Source organism: Phalacrocorax carbo, chromosome 9 (assembly GCF_963921805.1).
Source record: "Phalacrocorax carbo chromosome 9, bPhaCar2.1, whole genome shotgun sequence".
NCBI lineage: Eukaryota > Metazoa > Chordata > Aves > Suliformes > Phalacrocoracidae > Phalacrocorax > Phalacrocorax carbo.
In genome coordinates, this window is record NC_087521.1 from 11565086 (window position 1) to 11588919 (window position 23834).

General features: G+C 40.9%; 1 protein-coding gene across 11 annotated transcripts in view; it reads left to right on the plus strand.

The window, feature by feature from the left end:
• The window catches only part of TTC6 (tetratricopeptide repeat domain 6), a 92582-nt gene that overhangs the window by 65040 nt on the left and 3708 nt on the right, over positions 1–23834 (plus strand). For 7 of the 11 annotated variants that reach the window (XM_064460322.1, XM_064460324.1, XM_064460321.1 and 4 more), the window contains 5 exons: positions 1212–1422; positions 4721–4873; positions 5080–5250; positions 6680–6905; positions 10937–13131. In XM_064460322.1, coding sequence (XP_064316392.1) covers positions 1212–1422; positions 4721–4873; positions 5080–5250; positions 6680–6905; positions 10937–11073 — 898 coding nt within the window. In that variant the 3' untranslated portion in view covers positions 11074–13131. Of the gene's footprint in view, positions 1–604; positions 1178–1211; positions 1423–4720; positions 4874–5079; positions 5251–6679; positions 6906–10936; positions 13132–13959; positions 14092–23834 lie in introns of those variants that run through there. The other 4 variants (XR_010374417.1, XM_064460325.1, XM_064460326.1 and 1 more) reach the window with 4 other exon arrangements.

The following is a 23834-nucleotide window of genomic DNA, read 5'->3' on the forward strand; positions in this document are numbered from 1 at the left end:
TGCCATCTATCACTGCTTAACCTTGTTGCTGCTGAGGCAGCGTGGAGATGGACATATTCAGGATAGTAGCATCAAAACTTCTTGTGTTACTATGCCTGCAGTTAGGGCATAACTGGCTCCGTATTTCACAGTGTCTGGATGATGTGGAACTCACCTAGGAATGCTGAATCCTGCTTCTAAAAACTGAGCATGTGATTTTGATGCCCGTGTCTATATTCAGCTGTCAAAAGGAGTCACTAGTAACTATATAACTCAGCTGTATAACATGTTTTAAGATGCATTTGGGATCCATCCTGCAGTCTCTAACCTCATGTCTGCTTATGAACAGGATTGGAATGAAGCCCTTATTTGTTCTTGCAACAAGTGTTGTGCTGTTAAAAAGCATTTGGTTTACAACCCTTGAAGTAATTTGTTAGCTGAATATATTTAATCTTTCCTCTTTTGGTAAAGAAGACAGGCTGTGCTTCAGGTAGACACAGGTAGCTTACATACTGAAAGATAAGGTATTGTTTGAATCATCTTGGTAAAATGATTTTGTACGTTGACACAATAAAGTTTTTGCTTTTTGTGTAAAGACACTTACTAGTATTCATTGACATTTCAGGTATTTAATCCTTTCTATTCCTACTCAGTATACCTCAGACACATCAAGTTTTCTCTAAGGATGGAGTTCCACATTTGGCTTACTCTTAGACCAGAATGGTCTATGCTTAGAACTCTGAATATCATCTTGTTTTACACTGCCAGTTTAGCATAGTTTGGGTAAGTTCAAGAATTGGTATAAGAAAAAGAAGGCTTGTATTAGAAGTAAATTATTTATGGCTGAAACATCTGTGCCTGAACAGACTACCAAAAACATGTTTGGTCGTGTCATTTGGAAAGCACGAATCACTCAGATAAAGTCTCTCTGAGTACAACTGTTGAAAAGGTGAGATCTTGGCACAGCAAAAGATAATGAGAATTTTTCTATTTTCTTCCTCAGGCCAAGGAATTAAAACTGGAACCTGCAAGGTCTTATACTGACTATCTTTGCTGTTATAATTATCAGGGAGCATATACAGAAAGCAAATTTAAGGGGAAAAAGTGTCCCTTTTAGTCAGAATTGAACTACTTTCAGTGGGCATTATGGGTTAGTATTTGCTGATCATTCATAAATTGGGATTTTATTTATAAAATTTTTAAACAGAAAACATTAATGTCTCTCTTTTTAGACTTCATGAGTTTGAAGAAGCTGTGAGATCATTTGACCAGGTTCTCAAACTAGATCCTGTTTCTGTGGATGCCTATGTTGGACGAGGAAATTCATACATGGAAAGTAGACATGAGGCTGGTTGTAAACAAGCACAGAAAGATTTCTTGAGAGCAATTCACTTGAATCCAAAGTGTATAAAAGCCAGAATTTGCTTAGGATACAACTTGCAGGTAACACACCAAAAGTCATTGTCAATGCTATGTTTAATCAAGCAAAATAACATCAACCTAATATTCGTACATGTATATAATACATAAAATAATCGTAATAAACATAAAATAATCCATGTACTTTGGACAAGCCTCATGGCGTCTTCTTTCTTTTTATGTAAATGGATAGACTATTATTTTCTTTTCACTCTTGTGCCCGATCTTGTTAGAGTTCTGCTCTTGAATAATGGAATATCAAGTAACCTTACACTTGTTTGATTGGTGTATATGGTTCTGTGATAAACTAACATTAAGGACTGGCATGTTTTATGTGTATGAGGTGTTTACTGAGGTAAAAAGCAGCCAAAGTGCTGACAAATCTTCGTAAAACAAAATCTTGTATGTCCTAATTCTCCAAATTACACTGTTAGCAAATCTGCTAAAACCCCTTGGTAAAGGCCTTATATATAATGATCTCTTAAAACTACTTACCTACATAGGAAAAGAACTTCTCTATTAGCAAAGATATATATGATATGACTTGACAGTTTTTGTCTATGTCTAATTTCTGTCATTTAGTTACTGTGCTTTATTATATCCAGTTGTCTGAAATGTCTTGAATTGTCATGAATCTTGCTGTCCATTTTTTTTTTGCCAATGTAAATGTTAGTAGCCTGGCAGGTAGTCTTGCATAGGTGTCATGCAAATTTCCTTTTACAGCTTTGCCAATTCACTTAAATTCTAACTAATGCTTTCACAGTCCTTTGGGAAGTACTGTGCGAGAGCAAAACCTGGAGTGACTACACTGGCAAGTAGGTAGGAGAAAGACGTAGGTAGGAATTAGGTGCAGGAGGCAACCCAGAAAGTTCACAAAGTGGCAGGTGCTTAATTTCTGAGGGGCCTAAATCTTGCTAGATACCTTGTCTTAAGCTGCCTTATACCTTTTGGGGCTTAAACATAGACACATGCGGAGAAGTATTTTGAGGTGGGGAACTAGATGATTTGCTTTCCACCTTTTTTTAATTAATACATATATTTTGCCTGTGGTCCCAAGGGGCCCATTTGCCCAGAATTGAGCCCTTCCTTAACTGTTCTAAGTCCTTCACAAGATACAGTATACCAGAGTTCCATTTGACCATCCAGTGGAGGTACTTTTGCTGAACAACCTAGTGGTTTAATTTCACTGCTGTGTGAAGCCCAACACATAAGTCTTCAGATCACAAGCTGATATATAGCCCATCAAGAGTTGAATATGGAAAGGGACATGAAGGTCAACAAGAAAGGCTTCTAAAGTACATCAGTAGCAAAAGGAAAATTAGGGAAAATATGGGCCTGCTGCTGTATGTGACTAGGGATGTGATGACAAAGGGCATGCAGGGGTACTCAATGCCTTTTCACCTTGGTCTTTACTGATAAGACTGGCTTTCAGGAATTCCAAGTCCTGGTGACCAGTGGAAAAGTTCAGAGCAAGGAATACTTACTCTTGATGGAGGAGGATCAGGTTAGGGAACATTTAAACAAAATAGACATAAGTCCATGGGACCTAATGGAATACACACACAAGTGCTGAGGAGCTAGCCAACATCACTGTGAGGCCACTCTCAATTATCTGTAAAAGGTCACAGCAACTGGTAGAGGTTCCTGAAGACTGAGAGAAAAATGCCATGCCTATCTTCAAGAATGGCAAGAAGTAGGATCTGGGGAACTACAGGCAGGTCAGCCTCACTTCAGTCCCTGGAAGGGTGACGAAACAAATAATTCTGAAACTATTTTTAAATAGGTGAAGGACGAGAAGGTGACTGGGAGTAGTCCGCGTGAGTTTATGAAGGAGAAATTATGCTTAATCAGCCTGATAGCCTTCTATGCTGAGACAACTAGCTTGGTGAATGAGAGGGGAGCAGTGAATGCTGTTTCTCTTGACTTCAGCAAATCTTTCATTAGTCTTTCATTAGGTCTTTGTAGAAGACCTGGTGAAGTATGATCTAGAAAAATGGACAGAGGTGAAATGAAAACTGGTTGAACTGTCAGGCTCAAAGGGTCATTATTAGTGCCATAAAGTCCAGCTGGAGGCCAGTCACTAGTGAAGTATCCTCAGGTGTCAGTAATGGGTCCAATACTGTTTAACATCTTAATGTCCTGGATGATGGAGTAGCATGCACCTTCAGCAGGTTTGCAAATGATACAAAATTGGGAGGAGTGGTTGATACACCAAAGGTTGTGCTGCTATTTAGAGGGATGACAGGCTGAACATCCTGGGGAAATGGCAGACAGGAACATCATGAAGTACAACAAAGGAAAGTGAGAAGTTTTGCATCTAGGGATGAATAACCTCATGCACCACTACAAGCTGGGAGCTGAGTGGCTCAAAAGCAGCTTTGCAGAAAAGAACTTGAGGGTCCTAATGGACAACAAGCTGAAGTTGTTGGTGATGTGCCCTTGCAGTAAAGAAGGCCAATGATACTCTGGGCTATGTTGGGAGCAACATTGCCAGAAAGTCGAGGGACATGACCTCTGCTCAGTACTGGTGAGGCCACACCTGGAGTCCTGTGTCCAGTTCTGGGCTCTCCAGTACAAGAGAGACATGAAGATACTAGTGCTCATCCAACAGAGGACCAGTAAGATGATTAAGGGCTTGAAGCCCTTCATACCTGAAGCCTGTCATATAAGGAGAAGGGAGAGAGAGATGAAAGCTTAAGGAGGAGTCTTATAAATAAGTATAAATATCTGACGAAGGAGTAGGAAGTGGAGCCAGGCTCTTCTTAATGGTGCAGAGTGGTAGAACAGGAGGCAATGGGCACACACTGAAAGGTGCCCAGTGATAGGACAGGAGGCAGAAATATGGGAAATCCCATTTAAACATGAGAAAACTTTTTTTTTTTCTGTGATGATGATCAAACACTGGAACAGGTTGTACACAGAGGTTGTGGTCTTCATCCTTGAAGATATTAAAAATCTAACTGTCCTGGGCAATCTGCTGCAGCTGACCCTGCTTTGAGCAGTGGGTTGGCCTAGATGATCTCCAGAGATCCCTTCCAAACTCAACCATTCTGTGATTCTATGATGTAGAAGAGGTAATACTTGCAGATAAAACAGTTGTGACAGATATCTTACATAGTTGCAAAGAAAACGAGTATTGCATAATTAACAAGATATTTGAAAATTAACAAGATATTTGTATTATTTTTTTCTGTAATTTAGTTTGCTGCATTTGTAAATATGAGCATTCTTCCATTCTCTGCTGTAAGTTTTAAAGTGGGACCATTAGTATGTTTGGCATTTCTTATGTTTCTTATTGTGGACACACTGCAATTCATTTTAGGCCCTTGGAAAGCTTCAGAGAGCATGGAGCCAGTTTACAGTTGTTATTTGCATTGATCCAAAATGCTGTGCTGCATATGATGGACGAGCTTCAGTCTGTCTTCAAATGGGTGAAACTTTTGCTGCATTTCAAGATACAAATGCCGCACTAAAGGTAGATGTTAGCTTAAAGTGATTTTATTAAAATCAGCCTGTTGCTATGAGGCCAAGCCAATACTGTACATTAGTAGTTGTCAATTTGGATTAAAAGGTGCAATTGATTTTTTTTTTTTAAAGTAAATATATCTTTGAAAACCAGAATAAATTCCTGTATGAGTGTAAATTTTCCCTGAGTAAAAAGGCATCTGGTTTTCCTTTCAGCTCACTACCACTGCTCCGCTGCTAACAAATCGGGGTTTCATCAATCAGTTAATGGGGTATCTACCCTGTGCCATGAAGGACTATCAACAAGCAATTTCTGTTGACCCAAACTATGCATTAGCCTATTTCAATGCAGCAAATATCTACTTCCATAATCAACAGCTTTCACAGGTAGGTCTACAATCTGTCTTTATACTGTCTTCAGAACTTTTTTTCTTGAATAAATACTGTTTGTATAAAGCTGTCTTTAAGTATAGTCAACACGAAGCTTTCTTACATTGAATTTCATGGTCCTCTACCAAGAAATGAATTAATCTGTAGTAATTAATAATAAATAATTGCCCTACTACTATGTATTTTATCATTGATATGAATGAACTAAGATTCATGACAGCTAGAATACACATCACAAAAATCTGTAAATAATTGAGATACCAAAATCCCACTGATGTTCAGTAACTTCCTCCCCAGCCTAACTCCCATACATTAAATAATGGAATTCACTATAGCACAATGACAAGGAGAGTGAAAAGAATCTCCTGCTGGTGAACTTTAATCAAGTCATCAGATCTTCCTCCTGTTACCACAGTAACTTTGGAGTTTTAAATTACCTAATTCTGCTTAAATGAGGGTATCTTCAAATACAGAAGACTTGGATACTGAAATTCCTCTTGTGAGAGAATTTAAAATCTACTTGAAGGCAAGGACTATTTATTTTTCACTGTGAGGAGGGCCCTGCAATGATTTTTCCTTTGGTCTTCCAGTCACATTTGCTGGGCATAGGCCTAGGCTTTTATTTGATTGGAGCTTTGTGGTCCAGCAGGTGTGGAAACCCAGAACTAGCATGGGTGCTTCAGCACATTTCATCTGCTTGAATTAATTCTCTCCTAGAGTTGCATCTGCAAACACTTCAGCTTGCAGTTCACTTATTAAGGAATTAATCATTTATAGTACAGGCTTGGCATACAATTTTAAACCTAGATTGTACATTATACAGCACAAGAAATGGATCATGTAAGACAAAAATCTAATGTTCTTGTGTGTTCCTCTGAGTTAGATTCCTTGTTGCTCTTGAGCATTAGTTAGACTTGGATCAGAAATTCCTTAGGAGTCCAGTATCAGTGCCCTGCATATGGCTGCTTCTGTGATCAGGAAATCTCTTTTTTTATGCATCTGGTGTCATTTTTCCATGACTGGTGTTGCATAAGCTGTTCTTCCTCTTTACTCTGTTTCTGTGACTCCTTACTGTCTCACAGAGGCTAATTATGAAGAAAGAAGTTCAAGAATAGGTATTGCATTATAAACTCTTTTCTGTGTTAATACAAATTGGCCTTAGTGTGTAGCTTATTTCTTCTCCTGTAATTGCAATTCAGCATGAACAGCTGTTATTTTTCAAAATTCTGTCTGGGTGGTGATTGACCTATTTGTGGATAAACATGCTGGTGCTGTGTCTCTCTTCTGTGCACAACGAACGCTGAGCAGAATGAGTAAAGACTTAAGAATACTAATGGCTTAAACAAACTGGAATTTACAAGTTGCACGTAAACAATTTCCTCAAATTTTAACAGCATACTTTGCCTCCAATTCATGTGTTTTGTAGGCCTATTGCTATTATTCCAAGGTATTACAACTTGATCCAAGAAATGAATCTGCTGTTATGAATCGTGCTATTACAAATACATTACTAAACAATATTGAAGAAGCAAAAGAAGACTTTGAGAAGGCAATATGTCTCTGCCCATTCTCTGCAGCAGTGTATTTTAACAGGGCAAATTTCTATAACGGACTGAAGCAATATGAACTAGCTGAGAAAGACATTTCAACAGGTAATCTTTATTTACCTGTCATGATTATGTTTGGTAGCATGCTAACAATTATGGTAACAATACTGATATGGAATGGAAGGGCACAGGCTCCTTAGGAAGGGCAGGCAGGGGAGACGAGGGGAGTGAGCGTCGCCCTCTATGTCAGTGACCAGCTGGGGCACATGGAGCTCTGCCTGGGGATGGATGAGGAGCTGGCCAAGAACTTGTGGGTCAGGGGTAAAGGGAGGGCAAGGACAGGTGACATTATAGTGGGGATCTACTACAGGTCACCTGATCAGGAAGACCAAGCAGGTGAGGTCCTCTATAGACAGATAGGAGCAGCCTCACATTCACAAGCCCTGGTCCTCATTGGGGACTTGAATCACCCTGATATGTGTTGGAGGGACAACACAGCGCAGGGCATAAGCAATCAGGGAAGTTCCTGAAATGCCCTGATGATAACTTCCTTGTCCAAGCGATAGAGGATCCAATGAGGGTGCTATGCCGGACCTTGTTCTCACAAACAAGGAGGGGCTGGTGGGGCATGCAAGGCTCAAGGGCAACCTTGGCTGCAATGACCATGAAATGGTGGAGTTCAAGGTCAAAGGCACCAAGGAGGCTGCTCACTACCCTGGACTTCAGGAGAGCGGATTTTGGCCTCTTCAGGGATCTGCTTGGTAGAGTACCATGGGACAAAGCCCTGGAGGGAAGAGAAGCCCAAGAAGTCTGATTAATATTCAAGGATCACCTCCTCAAAGCTCAGGAGCAATGCATCTCAACAAGAAGGAAGTCAGGCAAAAATGTCAGGAGGCCTGCAGTGATGAACGAGGACCTCTTGGACAAACTCAAACACAAAAAGGAAGCCTACAGACAGTGGAAGCAAGGACAGGTAACCTGGGAGGAATACAGAGAAATTTTCTGAGCAGTCAGGGATCAGGTTAGGAAAGCTAAAGCCCTGATAGAATTAAATCTGGCCAGAGATGTCAAGGGCAACAAGAAAAGCATCTATAGGTACATTGGTGATAAAAGGAATACAGGGAAAATGTGGGCCCTTTCTTGAAGGAAACAGGAGACCTGGTTACCGGGGATATGGAGGAGGCTGAGGTACTCAATGACTTTTTTGCCTCAGACTTCACCAGCAAGTGCTCAGACCACACTGCCCAAGTTGCAGAAGGCAAAGGCAGGGACTGGGAGAATGAAGAACCACCTGCTGTAAGAGAAGGCCAGGTTCGAGATCATCTAAGGAACCTGAAGGTGCACAAGTCCATGGGACTTGGTGAGATGCATCTGCAGGTCCTGAGGGAACTGGTGAATGAAGTTGCTAAGCCACTATCCACCATATTTGAGAAGTTGTGGTCATGGCAGTCCAGTGAAGTTCCCGCTGACTGGAAAAGGGGAAACATAACACCCCTTTTTAAAAAGGGAAAAAAGGAAGACCTGGGAACTAGAGGCCAGTCAGTCTCACCTCTATGCCTGTCAAGATCATGGAGCAGATCCTCCTGGAAACTATGCTAAGGCATATGGAAAACGAGAAAATAAGGAGGTGATTGGTGACAGCCAACATGGCTTCACTAAGGACAAATTGTGCCTGACAAATTTGGTGGCCTTCTACAGTGGGGCTACGCATTGGTGGGGAAGGGAAGAGCAACAGACATCATCTACCTGCACTTGTACAAAGTGTTTAACACTGTCCTGCACGACATCCTTGTCTCTAAATTGGCGAGACATGGATTTGATGGATGGACCACATGATGGATAAGGAATTGGCTGGATGGTTGCACTTAAAGAGTTGTGGTCCATGGCTTGATGTCCAAGTGGACACCAGTGATGAGTGGCTCCCCTCAGGGGTCAGTATTGGGACCAGCGCTGTTTAGCATCTGTGCTGGCAACATGGACAGCGGGACTGAGTGCATCCTCAGCAAGTGTGCCAATGACACCAAGCTGTGTGGTGCAGTTGACACACTGGAGGGAAGGGATGCCATCCAGAGGGACCTTGACAGGCTTGAGAGGTGGGCCTGTGCAAACCTCATGAAGTTCAACAAGGCCAAATGCAAGGTCCTGCACATGGGCCAGGGCAATCCCAAGAACAAATACAGGCTGGGCACAGAATGGATTGAGAGCATCCCTGAGGAGAAGGACCTGGGGGTGTTGGTTGATGAGAAGCTCAACATGCCCCAGGAGTGTGCGCTCACAGCCCAGAAAGCCAATTGTATCCTGGGCTGCATCAAAAGAAGCGTGACCAGGAGGTCAAGAGAGGTGATTCTCCCGCTCTACTCCACTCTCATGAGACCCCACCTGCAGTACTGCATACAGCTCTGGGGCCCCCAACATAAGAAGGACATGGGTGTCTTGCAGTGAGTCAGAGAAGTGCCACAAAGATGATCAGAGGGCTGGAGCACCTCTCCTATGAAGACAGGCTGAGAGATATGGGGTTGTTCAGCCTGGAGAAGAGAAGGCTCTGGGGACACCTTACCAGAGCCTTCTAGTACCTGAAGGGGACCTACAAGAAAGTTGGGGAGGAGTTTTTTTACAAGGGCATGTAGTGATAGGACAAGGGATAATGGCTTTAAACTGAAAGGGGGTAGACTTAAATTAGACATAAGGAAGAAATTCTTCACTCCGAGGGTGGTGAGGCACTGGAACAGGTTGCCCAGAGAAGTTGTGGATGCCCCATCCCTGGAAGTGTTCAAGGCCAGGTTGGATGGGGCTTAGAGCAACCTGGTCTAGTGGAAGGTGTCCCTGCCCATGGCAGGTAGGTTGGAACTAGATGGTCCTTTCCAACCCAAACCATTTTATGATTCTATGATTATAAATTACTTGCATTTATTTCATGATTCAGAAAGCATGTGTATATTTTTGCTAGTATATTTACTTACTTTGATCTGATATTATGACATGATTAAAAAGAAGTAGTTAAAGCGAACATGCTAATTAATTGTGGGTTTTTCCATTCTCAAAATTGAAAAAATATGTAAATTAGAAGATAAACTGTTTCATATAATGTGTGGATTAGGAGCTGAGCAGAGCCCCGTTCTAAATGAAACTCTGGCAAGTTTGAGACAATACTATATTTCCCAAGTCTGATTGTTTTTGTGAGTTTGTGTGTGTATGTGTTGAGATATCTAGCTGCCTAGAAAATGGCATACAGGTAACTTAATTTAATGAATGTGCTCTTGGTAGAACAAGTTTTGAAACAGTATTTGGCTTCCATAAGCTCTTCTGTTGGGAATAGAAATGGTTCATAGAGAAGAGGAACTGAATCAAACTTTCATCTTGATCTTGGTAAAAACCAAACCTTTTGCTGAGGTTCAAAACAGCTGAGCTGTTACTTCATTGCTGCTTTTGCCATTTACTAACATGAGATTCAGCAAATCTGGATACACAGGCAAACTTCTTCCAGTAACTAAAGCTATTTTATGGAAACAAAATTTAGTAATGTGACTTTGATTTGACAACAGTTGATTACACAGGTAATCTTTCCTGAAAGGATAAAAGGATAACTCTCTTAGCATTTTGGTTTTTTTTTTTTTTTAAGAAATGAGTTTACTTTTACAGTGGAATTTAACAAAATAGTGTTTTACTTCATGGCTTTCACGACTAATGTTTTTGTAGTGTTAGATGGTGAAAATTGACCAGACCAGGGAGCTGACTAATTTTTCTAAAAATTTTCTAAGCTTTCTAACAAGTACCTAAATCCTTTTTATACAATGGAGAAACTGAACAAGATATTGGGTTCATTGCCATGCTCCAGAAGTTAGATGGTGGTAGTTTTCTTCTCTAAGATTTTGCCTATGTTTCAGAGGAGAGCATAGTTTCTGCTGTCAGGGCAGAATTACAGTGGGATCAAAAAGATTAAAAAAACTCCAAAGTATAAATGACATAACAAAGTTGCCTACCTCTTGAGGTAAAGTTAATTTATGTAATATGTTTTGTTTTGTGAAAGCATGTCTGGAGAAAAATTTGAGCACTGACAGAAGTTTTTGGATGATACTTCTCTTTATAATCATGTAATGTTAAAAAAACCGTGTAACATACTATTCTTATTTTTACAGCATTGTCAATTCAGCCTAATGATGCCTTGATGTATAAATTTAGAGCTGATATTCGTGGTAAATTGGGTTTCAGTAAAGAGGCTGTAGAAGACTACAAACAAGCAATCAGCATTCAAGAACAGCTTGATTCCATGTGAAAAGACCATCTATTGCAATGTATGAGAACCAATCTGAGAACTGAAATTTGAAAAGGACACGATTCAGTTTGAGTAAGGTTACTTGCTTCCACTTAAATATATTACACCGTGCCAGTTTGAAAAGGCAGGTAAAAATGCATAAATAATAGATCATAGTTTTGTGTTCTAAGCTCTAAGAATGGGCTTAAGAACAGGCTGTCACCTGTTCAAACATGGAGATTGAAATGTGAATATATGTGACCAAAATTTGAAAATTGTCAGGCTCTACCCATGTACTAAATTCAACCCCCAAGTTTGGCGTAATGTGGTGAAGGTAGCAAAAGGATGAAGCAAAACAGATATCTTTGTCTCAGAAAAGAGAAAAAGAAGGAAAGTTAAGGTCTTCAGCATGCAAGCAGTTCTGTGGTTTCAGACAGTGGAAAGATTTCTAAAGGCACAAATGGCACTTCAGTGCATAATCCCAGTAGTACGTTGTATGTATAATGTCAGTTTAGGTTTAAATGTAAAATGCTATCAATTTTACTCTTGAAAAAGGGCAAAAGGAAGGATGAGAGAGACCTTCACAAAACAATAGACCTATCATATGCTGATATGTGCCTGTAATTACCTAACGTTCTTTATGTGGAATAATCCCTAGATAGAGAATAATCCAGAATAAAATAAAAATTAAATTATCTAATTTATATAAAGTTAGTATTAAAGAGTTACATTAGTCCATTTAACTTTAGAACTGACCTTTTTTGATACGCCTAGAATTAAGTGATTTTTTCATTTAGGTACTATTGAGATGAAAGTAAAAAATGTCATTGCTTTGTCTCACAGAGTTGCATTTTATTTTCTCTGAGTACTTAGCACATTGCTATACGCTATTTCTGCAAAAAATACCACTTCTTGCATACCTACACAGTGTATGTTTAGCCAATGTGATAGTGACTGGAATTCTAGCTTTGTTCTGGTATTTAAATTTTTGCATTTGTAATATCACATTACATCGTAAAAATTCCTATGCTTGTCACCTTGTGATTATTTGGGTTGAAAAAAAAAGTACTGTGGAAAGAAAATTCAAAGTATCACAGCTAAGAGCAGTTAACTCAGTAAAGCATTTGACTCCATCCCTACTCTTCTTGACTATCCTCTTATCTTGTTTTTTTAGTATCTAATATGATGAGACCTTGCACTTGCAAGATCTGTGGTGATAAGGTTGTCTGGAATAGATGCATCGTACTTAACATGTATAGAAGTTAAACAAGTTCAAAAAATTCTGTATTTAATGATTGTTTATTCATGATTAGTGTTTCTGATGTTTAAAAATGAATGTTTATAGATATAAACAATAAATTAAAATATTTCTAGATGATGTAGGATGTTGCATATTAATATTTCTTTCTAGTATTATACATTAGAGTGTTACTAGAAATCTATTTGGAATGACAGTTTGTCTTTTCTGTTCTCCAGTAATTTGAAATATGAATTTCTATTAACAGCTGTTAGATGTATTAGTTTTACCACACTCAATCAAAAAAAAAAATCTGATAGACTGCAACACACAATAGGGAGAAATTTTTTGTGACTATTACAGAATTCAAGAATCAGAATAACTATGTCAGGTCTGATTAGACCATTGTAGCTACATGTTTCTGTAAAGAGTTTTGCTTTTCAGGGTTTTTGCTTTTTTGCCTTTAATGTTGACAGTTATGTTACTAAAGCTAGGTTTGTGAAGTCCAAGCGATTGAATAATTACTTACTCTTTTTCCCCTCTTGTTCTTTTTTCTTATTTAATTACCTTATTTATTTTTGCAGTATCATCCCTTACCCAAGTGGATCAAATGTAATGTATGAAGTATAAATATATGTCTCTATTTCCATGCATGATTATCACGGTTGTTGATGCAAATTGGGGAATTATTTACCTAGTTTCATGGATGCACAGAAGTTGAAGTTTGCTTGAAGGATGGTGTTGGTGGTATTTTTGTTCCCTTTCTCCTTCTTCACATGCCTCTTTCAGTGCTCTTTTTTATTATCCGATGAATTGTTTATTGATGAAATTGCTAAATTATGCATGATTCTATGGCCTTTTCCTTTCTTTGACCTCCTTATGAATTACCTGCTCATAGGTTGTGAGATAGTGGTACCCTCATCATGTACAGTGTATCATCAAACTTAAAACAGAATGAAGAGAGGTCAAACCTTTCCCTTGGATCCTTTCCTTGTGATATTAACTAGATTTTCTTTAGTTTAACCTCGCTTGAACGTCAAAAACTTAAGTTTTTTGTCTTCACATTTAAAAACTGAAACGAGATGCAATCAGTTATGACTCACTATTGATAGAGTGACTTAAATAATATGGGCTATTGTAATCTCTCTTCTCCTTGTAATTTTTTCACTCTGGATGGTGAAGATCTATTTTTTTAATCCTCAAAAACAGAATATTTATTAATTCTATGTTTGGATGTGTGGAGTTAAATTTTTAGACCTCTTAGTCTATTACACAATGCTTAGGAAATGGCTGGTGTCCCACTGTATTTCCAGTTTCATCATTTAGCATCACTCATTCACAGTTCAGGGACCATGTTAGATGCTTTTTAAAGGAAATGGGAAGAGGATCGCAAGTCTATTTGTACAATAGAACATGAAAATTTCAAGCTACATGATCAAAACTTAACTGCATTATTTGAAAAATAGATTATCGGCTCATTTTTTCTTCAAGCCTGTCTTTTAAATTTCCTTTCTGACCTAAAAGTAATTTTATGTTTTCTAAAAGTTTTTAAAAGTAGGTGGAAATATTTCATACTTTCTTTCATGTCTTTTTAAAAAAATAGATTAATAGAGTTGTTAATGACACTAAGAATCACTGTTCCACTACTAAATTGCAATTGTATTTTGCAGGCTGAACAGTAGCACTTGAACTTCCCTGTTGGTAGGGACTACAGTAGATTTGTGGCATTGTGAATTTTGCCCACCTCTGTGTGGGACAGATGTTAAACTCTGAGGTTACTTCCATTGCTAATAATAGATCTGGTAAGTTTTCGTACTAGGGAATGTCAAAGTGATTTTGCTTCACAAATGCAGTTTAAGAGAAGCTCTTGTCCCTTGCTATGTGATGGTATTTATTCTTTTTGGATTTAAAATCTGATAATCTGAGCTTTATTTTTTCTGCATTTATTTCCTTTCATTCTCATTTTCTAGAAAACCGTTTTGATAGACTGTAGTTAAAAAAACGTCCAGAGTTACCAAGGAACATTAGTTGCATTCCCTCTTTAAACTACTGATAATACATGCATTACTGGGAAACAGGTAATACTGTTTGATTAACAGAGAACGCAGTAGATGACTTGTTATTAAAAAAAGGACCAAAGCAAATATTTCCATTTGAAGCCCAATAAGGGACTAGGAAGTTATGAATAATCTTTCACAGAATAGTAAGTTACATGCATACATCTCTCAACTGAATGTTAAAGCATTTTCTTTCAATATTTTATAATTTAGACCTTTTGGATGGGATATACCACCAAAATGATGATGAAGTGGATCTTTTGTTACGTCCATTGAAAAGCAAAGGAAAGTGGTACTTTTTGAAACAAAGTGGGAAACTAGTTTATTTATAAGTTTGGGGAAGTTGTTTTGGTTTTTCTAGTTGTTTTGCAGCAGACCTTTGCTTAAAGTTATTGATCAGGCCTTGGCTTTTATCAGACTAAATCTAATATATTTACAACTCAAGTCAGAAAAACATTTGCATAGCAGTAGTATCTCTCTAGTTTAATAATCTAGTCTGAGTGAGAATGTGGCCATCAGTGGCAGTGAGTTGGGTAGCCTGTGAGAGAAAAGTAAGGGGCTCAAATTTTGCAGTTTGTTACTTCACAAATTGTAAATGACAAGTGTAGTTGATTTTCTCATGTCGTTAAGATCTCCACCTTTGTAAAATAAGTAGATAAAAATTACTTTGAAATAATATTTTTAAATCATTGCGGAAAAATATTTAGGTTCACCTTGGAGTTAGCATGAACAAGATATACATAGTTGTTTGTAGCTTACAGAGAAGGACAATAATAAAGAAAATTGACATTAAAGTGACAAGTTGAAAACTTCAGTAAATAAAACAGAACAAAAGCAAACAAAAAAAGTTGTGTTCTCAGCTGAACACCAGTGTCAGCCACTCCTCTGAGTTTCAGATAGTTTGGGTTTATGGGTGGGGTTGTTTTTAATTGAGAAGCAGGGCTTTAGGACAGGATACCTGACAAAAAATACAAGTCCTTCCCAACTGGCCACATATACCAGAAATGCAGTCAGTTCAGAAAATAAATTTGTAGCTGGTGCTGAAGACTGTGTGGCTGAGGTAGCAGAATGGCAAGATTGCTGTAACAATGAAAGTGAAAAATGTGTGAAAGTGAACCAAACTCTGCACTTCTGTAGTAGAAAACAAGCCTTGCCGGAGAGATGTTACTCTTTAGGAGAAGACCTGGGACTTTTAAAAGATGGTTTCAGAAACCTCTTTGTCAAAATATAATGAATGCAAATGTTCTATCATTATATCTGAGCTTGTAGTGAATTTAGTTTACTTTTCTTGGGCCTGAAAGAATGCAGTAAATTACAGTGCACTGCTGGCTTTGTTCATTTAAGTGGGGGAAGACTGGCAGCTACATTGTATAGAGAAGGATAATCTTATGGCTGCTGCTTTGGGATTCTCACGAGACAGTAGTTTTGGAGCAGAGCAATCAGGTTTTAGTCTTGCATTTCCAAGTGTACATATGAAAGTGAATTTTCTTTTTGAGAGATTAAGGAGATGAATCAAATCTTAGTTTCTGTGTTATTTTTATCTCAACACATTTTTTCCCTAAGAAACATATCTCAGAAATGTATTTTGTTTTAAAGATTTGTTGTTGTCAACAAATTAAAACAAATGCAATACACCCTAGTGGAAGGGAATAAGAAAACTGTGGGTAATGTGCTTCTAATTTCAATGAGAGATATGCCAAATTTTTTTTTCACATTATTTATGTGTATGCTACACCTGTACTGCATTTTATAAGGCTGAGCCAAAACCAGGTTCCAGCTCAACCTTAAACCTGCCTGAACTTTATATGAGCACACTGTGAGAAGTAGGATGTAGAACTGGTATAATGCTTGCACAATCCTATATCGATATTACTGATCAAAGGCTGTCTATGACTCAACACAAAAGGTGTTTCTTACTATGGGACACTCTGACTGTCTTCATTTTTTAAGACTGTCTGTGTACCATTGCCACAACGGCAGATGGAACACCAGGTGGTCTAGGCTGGTATAGTGAGCCCTTTGGTGTAAGCCGTGGTATACCTGGGCCATCCACTCTGCTTAAGGTAAGAGCATTCCTGGGTAGAAAGAATATTAGCTCAAGTTACTTGTTGTGTCTTCCATCCCACCCCAACCCAAACCTCAAGCCAGTGCTTGAGCATGGGCTCATTTGGACACAAACTGAATTTGGATTTGAGTTGGCAATGGACCAAAGCTTGAAAAGCAATATAGATGCAACCCGAGCCATTTCGTGGGATATCAGGAAAAAATATACTGGAACAAATGTGCTTTGAAAAAGTCCCTGTGAATAAAGGCAATGTTTTAAGTAACCGTATTCAAACGACATCTCCTACAAAGCATGATTTTAAGTAAGACCACCAGAAGATGGCAGTCTGCAATCTTGAGTGGAACAGCTCTCCCGGGCAACAAACCGGCTTTATCAGCAGCCTCTGGCTCTGATAACTGTTGTGAGGAGGTATTATGGTATACCAGTGTTTTCTAATGCCTCTGGTTTAATTGGCAGTATTGTTCTCTCTCTTCCTTTTTGTTATGTTGGATACAGTTCTTTTATAATAAAATAACTGAGATGATTATACCTCACAAGCACTTACGTAACATAGAACTGTAATATTATAATGTAAACATGCATGTATATGAACATGTGCACAAGCACACCCCCATATATATGTATAGACACATGCAATAATACAGGTAACAAGCGGCAAAAGCCCTGAATAACAGATCCTTTCCTGTCCTAATTTTTTCCTCCTCCTGGTTTTGAGGTACTTTTCTACAAAACGAGGCATTCAGAAAAGGAAGGCAAACAGTGTGGAACCTTTTAACTGCTCCCAGCAGTTATAGTTTACAGCATTTTTCTTTTTATTCACTCTACCAAATGAGTAAATTATTTTTGTTGCAAAAGGAAAAGGCTTATCATTGCTCTCTGTTGGAATTCAAACAGAAAAGCTAAAAAGTGGCCACACCTCACTTCACAAGACATTCCTCCTCTCTGCCCTTTTTTGCTCCATTCTCAAAATGGACACAATACTTTGTTTGTAGAGAGTGAAAAAGGTAAAGTGCTTTCACTCTGAAGAAAAAAAAATCCCGAGCTTAGAATAGCAAGCAGAGGTTGTGACCTTCCAGAGCAACTCTTTGTCAGCTCTCATAAAAGGAAAGGAGGCATCAGGCATTTTCAGAGCTGCAAGCCTGGTTTCTCTGCTGAGTGAGACTCTTAATTGAATTGCAGTCTTCTGGGTGTTTTTTTTTGTGACTAGATGCACATGTGCATATAATGGCCATTAAAACCTTGATTCAGAATTCATTAAGTTCTGTGAAAGAATCTTGACTAAGTTTTGAGTCAAAGCTACAGGCTATAGAAGAATGACAAATGCTCCCTTGACATTGCTTTTTCCCATGTTTATGAAAACTAGAATAGTGTCACTGGCCTGTTATTGGAAAAGACAGTGTTATTTCTCAGCTTTTCCTGGCCTGGTTGGTAGTGATGCAGTGTGGCAGAGAGTTTATTTACAATTCCTAAAATGTAAATTTATAACATATGAACAACTTTGCAGTGAAGTGTTTTTGTCAAGTAGTATGTGCAACTTCATTTAGTGGCCTCATAAGTGTACTGTTAGCTCAGGCTGATCTCATGGGGAGATAACATAAAAAAAAGTGCACCGGAAACTGTTGGAGAGATACTCTAAACTTTCTAGGCAGGGAAGACCCTTTTTGCTTGGCTCCACTGCAAGGCTGGGAGACATTTCTTCCTGAGACGATGCACATGGGGATCCTTGCACCTGACAGGTTGGTTCCTTTCTTCTCTCCCTCCACACCTAAAAGAGAAGAGAATGGCCCGAGCGCCCTTGGTCCTTGTGGCCAGGCTGTCCCCAAGGAGAGGGAATGCCTGGAGGAGAGGAGGAGACAGGCCCGCTTGCAGGAGTGCCACAAACCCTGTCCCAGCTCCAGGAGGAGTGCTTGCTGATCAAGGGCAGGGCTGGGCTCATGTCTTTTCCTTCCTTCTCTTTCGGGAAGCCAGCTTGGGAGGAGGAGGAAGCATTGCAGTAAACATACATCGGGACTGCGATGCCAGCTGCTGCCAGTACTGGGGAGGAAGGGACTGGTGGAAAAAGGAGGGGTAAGTCTCCAAAGGAGCAATTCCCCACATCCTAGGTGGTGGTGAATGCCTAGGCAGGGTCTGCCCAGGTCTCTGAAAGCCTTGCAAAGAGGTGGATGAGGGGTGTTGAGGGGAGGGACAGAGCTCTCCTAGGGGGATGCTGGGCGTCCAGGTGAGGAAGGATGCCGCAGGTCTGATGACACTGACCACGGGCTCCTCCAAGCAGTGGAAAGGGCTGCTCTGCCTAGGCCCATTCATCTCAGCAAAGGAGTCACAACCTATACAGCCAGTTATGAAGAACTCTGGCAATGGTACTGATACCCAGCCCTGCCACGTGTCCTGACCCTGCTGGCTCCCAGGAGGCTGCATTGGCTGAGCCAGAGTTGAGGGGTGATGTCCTGGGAGCTGAAGCCTGTGGATGACAAGGGGAGAGCAGATTGCTGATTCCCGAGTGGCTGTGTGTGGCCCTGGCAACTGGGTGTGGTGCAGGGCTTGGGCTAATTCTGCCAGGCTCTGGCACATCAGTCTGCTCCTGGCCTGGTACCAGCTTAAGTGCCAGAAAAAGCCCTTGGGGATGGAGCAGAGTGAGACCTCTCTCCCTGTTCACCCTCCTCCAGCTCACCCAGGTGCTGCCCAGAGCTTGTTGGGGGCAAAGAGTCTGGGGAGGGCTGGGGAAGGTGAGGACAGGGAGAGACCATGAGCCATGGAGGCTGGGGTAACTGGAGGGAGCCTTGCTTTGGGCCAGGCAGTGGGGCTAAAGTTGGCCCGGTGAGGGCATTTCAGCAGGAGTGGGAGGCATGGAGGGGTGGACAGGCACTGGCTGTGACGGCGAAGCCCCATGGGCTGTGCAGGAGCGCTTTGACTTCTGAGCCCTGGGGACACCCCCAGCCAGCCTGCCACCTCCTGCTCATCGAAGCCCTGGGAACTCCCTCAAGAATACTTTCCCAGGCTCCTTGAGAGATGCTGGAGTCACCTCCTGCTCCTGCATTTCCTTCAGGGTTGGCAGAGGAGCTGTCAGCACCTATCTGCAGCGTGGCTGCCATGAAGAGGAAGGCTCCTAGGTCAAGGGAGGATGGTGAGAGCAATTATCCCTGCAGCTCCCTGAAACAAGAGGGCAGGGGAGGTGCTGTAGAGGTTGGGGGGGAGGGAGGGAAGCAGGAGCTCCCTAGGAGCCCTGGTGCACAACCCATCTTGTGGTCAGCAAAGGAGTCTTCTATTGTGGGGATGGATAACTTCCTCAGGCCTCTCGGGAGGTGCTCAGAGGGCCTGATGCTTGCCCCACATCACTCCCTCCCTGCCCTCCAGCATGTGTGCTGTGCTGCTGTGCAGACTCTGACCTGGATGTCAGTGGGCTGATGTGCCAGGAGATGGTCTTTTGCCTGGTGAGCTCCCTAGGGGCTGCAGCCTGTTTTCCCTTGAACTCAAAGGGGGACCCCAAGCCTGTAGTTGTGAAACCCCCACCCCAGGCACTTTTTGGGTGTCACCTCCTCCCCCTGTGCTCCCAGCACAGCTTCCCCATGCCAGTGCTGCTGAGCGGGAGATCCAGTCCTCCTGCTCTGGTCCTCCCAAGCTCATTCTCCAACCCAGGGGGACTCATGAGTTTGCTTTCCTGAGCTCTTCTCTGGCTCTCCACTATGGCCACCCAAGCATGGCACAGATCTAGAAGGCATAGCTAGCCACCTCTGCAGGTCTGCTCCTCAGTCCTTATCTACAGCCCTGGTCAAATGCCTGGGGAGCCACAGCACATCTGGAGCTGCACCTCTCCTGGTATTTGTGCTTCTTGCCCAGGATCAGGTCTGAGATGAGGACTATTGCAGCTCACCCAGCCTGCAGTTCACTACCTACCCGCGCATGGTCTCAACTCTCAGCAGGTTTAGCTTTTGCAGATTTTGTGCTGGCCCTGTCTTACTGTCCTGATGAGCTCGTGGGCTTTTCTGTCTCCCAGTATCCATCCAAACATCTGTACCAGCTAGGTGCTGCTGGGAAGGGAATCTGCCCATTTGTCCCTGTAGATGTCAAGCATGTAGTGAAATGGGTGCTGTGGGAGGTGGTGGGTAGTTTTTTAGGAGTTGGGGCTTGTGGGAGGACTCCCCTTGGGAGGGAAATCCTGATGTTTTCATGGAAACATCTACTGAGACCTTTTGATGTCTCATGCTCAGCCATGCTGAGCCCTTTTGGGGGCGGGGCACACTGGGAGAAAACGAGTAGCAAGAGGGACATGTGCCCAGTGCCCCAGGGAGGCAGTGGCCTCTCCAGTGTCTGGGGGAGCCTCATTCAGAGCTGTGGATGGCCTCCTGCAGACTTTGGTCTTGCTCATCTTTTCCATTTCTTTCCACTGCTTGTTCTGCTGGGAACTGCAGGAGACCATGGAGGTGCTTCAGGAGGAGGACACCATATGCACCATCTTCATGGAGCTGGTGGAGGTTGGACCTCCTAAACCACCATGGTGTGCCCCTTCTGCAAGCATGCCAGGTTCCACTGTGGCTGCATCCAGGTTGGAGGCCCTTCCCTGTCCCACCTCTCATGGATGTGGTGTAGCTATGTCCTGCTTACACAGTTACAGTCTTTTCTGCAGGGACAAGGTCTCCAAGCAGGGATGAGCCTTTTTGCCTATCCCCAGTAACAAGGAGACATTTCTTCCCAAGGTGATGAACATGAATATCCTCATACCTGGCATGTAGGTTTGGTTTTCCCTCCCACCAAACCTAAAGGAGAGGGGAACGGTCCAAGAGCTGTGCCAGGCTGGCCCATGGTCCCTCCAGCCCAGCTGTCCCTTGAGCTCCTATTGTCAGGGCCTTGATGGCACCTCCAGGTCTTACTGCCTCTGGCCAGCCCTGGGGGCCTCCTCATGCGAGCAGCCATAACGGTGACCTGGTTAGAAGGGGAAAATTACTGAACAGAAGAAATTGATGCATTTCTCATCCCCGTCTCTAGTCACTGATCCTTTTGGAATGATCTTCCTCCGTCCTAACTGGATAAAACACTGATACAGTAAGTGATAAAGGTTTTAAAAAAATTCTTTCATGTTGATGCTGCTTCTTTTAAAATCCATATAGAAAACAGTAGAACTGTTTAGTGTAGCTCATTTTGTTGCATTTTCCCAGACTTTGTAACTGAATTATTTCCTTATAAATCTTGATGAGAAATTCTTCTAAGATCAGCTTTATGTATTGAACATTGACCTTACTGATTGGCTTGCTCATTGTGAGATAAATTATGCTTTCTTGTTTGCAAAAGTGAAACTCAGAATACAGTCTTCCATGACTTCACCAGTGTCCTTATTTTATGGAATTAAGGCAGCAAATGTGTAATATTAACTACAGCTGTAGGAGGTGTTGTCCTGCATAATCTTCATAGCCAGTCTTCATCAGGACAGAGCTGAAAAGTATAAATAAGAAACCATTTGTACTTACTTAAAAAACAGAAATGGTATATTATTTGTGTTTTTAAACTTTTTGCCTGACCCTAATTTACATGCAGATGACTCTGACAAGCTTTGTGTCCATGCAGTTGTCAACTATAAACTTTGTGATTTAATGATAAATTCATACACTAGTCTTTAAATAACCAGTTATCTCAGAAAACGGAAAAGTATTTAGCTAGAGGCTTTCCAAATAGTACTTCAGTTCTAATAAAAGCCATTAAGAACCTATGAAGTAAAGAAAGAAAACCTGCTAGCAGGCTAACTCTTTAGTAACTAAACTATGTGTCAAACAGAACAAATGTGTTAAGGTAGTCTCAATAGGGAGCTAGCTAGTACAAGGACCATTAGCCTTATTTTCTAATCATAACATTATCTAATAATCCATCCCTCTCTGCTGATTGCTTTCATGAGCTCACAAGGAAAAAATACATTTTATTTTCCAGCAATATTGAAAACTTGCTGACTTGCCTAATCTCATTAAGTAATACAGTTTTTATTTCTATATCAAAGGTCACAGCAAACAGTCTGTCAGATTTTAAAATGTAAATGTGCAACTTTGCAGCGTGTGTTGTAGAGCAGAGCAGGTAACTATCTTCTGAAAGCCTACAAGGACTGCAACTCTTGGTGTAGCTGCTGTGCTAAGATAAGGTGGGAGGTGGTTTCACCAAGCCATAGAAGAGGCTGTGGTTGGCAGCACTGCTGAGACCTCAGGTGACACTGTGCTGCATGCTGGCTTCTAGTGGTTACTGTGGTATTGATGGCTTTTAACACTGAAGTTATACCTTACCATCTTTGTCTGACAATCTGCAAGCTGATTTTTCCTCTCTTTGCTGCCATTATCTGGGATTTGGGAGTGTGAGCATCTGCAGTGTTGAGCCATACCCACGTGGTTGCATTCATAAAGGAACTGCAGTTAGGCATTATTTCAGGACTTGAAATCCTGAGTCCTTAGTACTTCTCTTAGCAGCCGTTCTCTGTGAAACATTTCAGAGAGTATCGAGGTGGTCTGAAATATTGCAGAAATGAAAGCTAGACCTAGGATAGATGAAGAGAGCTGGCTATTTTAGAAACGCTGGCAGTATTTTCTGTCAGTTGCCAGGAGCTGAGATGACACATCCTGCAGCCAGCTTAGTCCAGCCAGGGCATTTGTGGCAACTGCAGCTCCCTAGCTCTGGTTATTAGTTCCTTCTCTAAGTTTTGGAAAATAACAACAGATGGATTACTTGTTTAGAACAAACAAGGCAGCCAAGAGTAGAGCAGAGCCAACTGTGCTGATATCCCAATCCTTCCCTAATGATCCATTAGTCCAGCTACTGATGTGACTCTGTGTTGTCAAGTAAGAATGACAAAACACAGTCCAACATGAATGGTGAAGCTTTCCTACCTTCTGTTATGGGCAATAGTTGCCAGGATTTCCCCAAACATTTTTTCTTTAAACAAAATCTAATTAAAAAATTAAACTGTTGAGCTTAAAATGAGAATTTTCTTCATATTCTCTAAGAAAAAAGGAAACAAGGATAGTTCAAAATGTGATAGCAAAATTAGATTTAAATTAATTTCTCAAAAGCATCTGAAAGTTGTAGAAGGCTAATTCTCATTTTCAAAATCAATGTCTATATTTACATACTTTAAAATATTCCAGCTAGGGACTATCTGTGCATTTAGGTGTCTATATAAAGCTGAAAATCTGGGATGTAGCTGATTGCTAATTTAACTTTCTTTTAAAGACGATATGACAAGCATTAATCAGAAATTTTCAGAGAGAAGGTTTTTCTATCAAAAATGTTGGTTTTGTTAAACTCAGGCTTTTTGTGAAAGCATGCCCAGGTCAGCAAAATAAAACAATTCATTTGCATTCCATTTTGATGTTTACAGCGCAGGATACTTTGACATTGTTTTGATTTGAAACAGCTCTTTAATGTTTTGAGAAGTTGTGTTTTACTTTACTCAAAA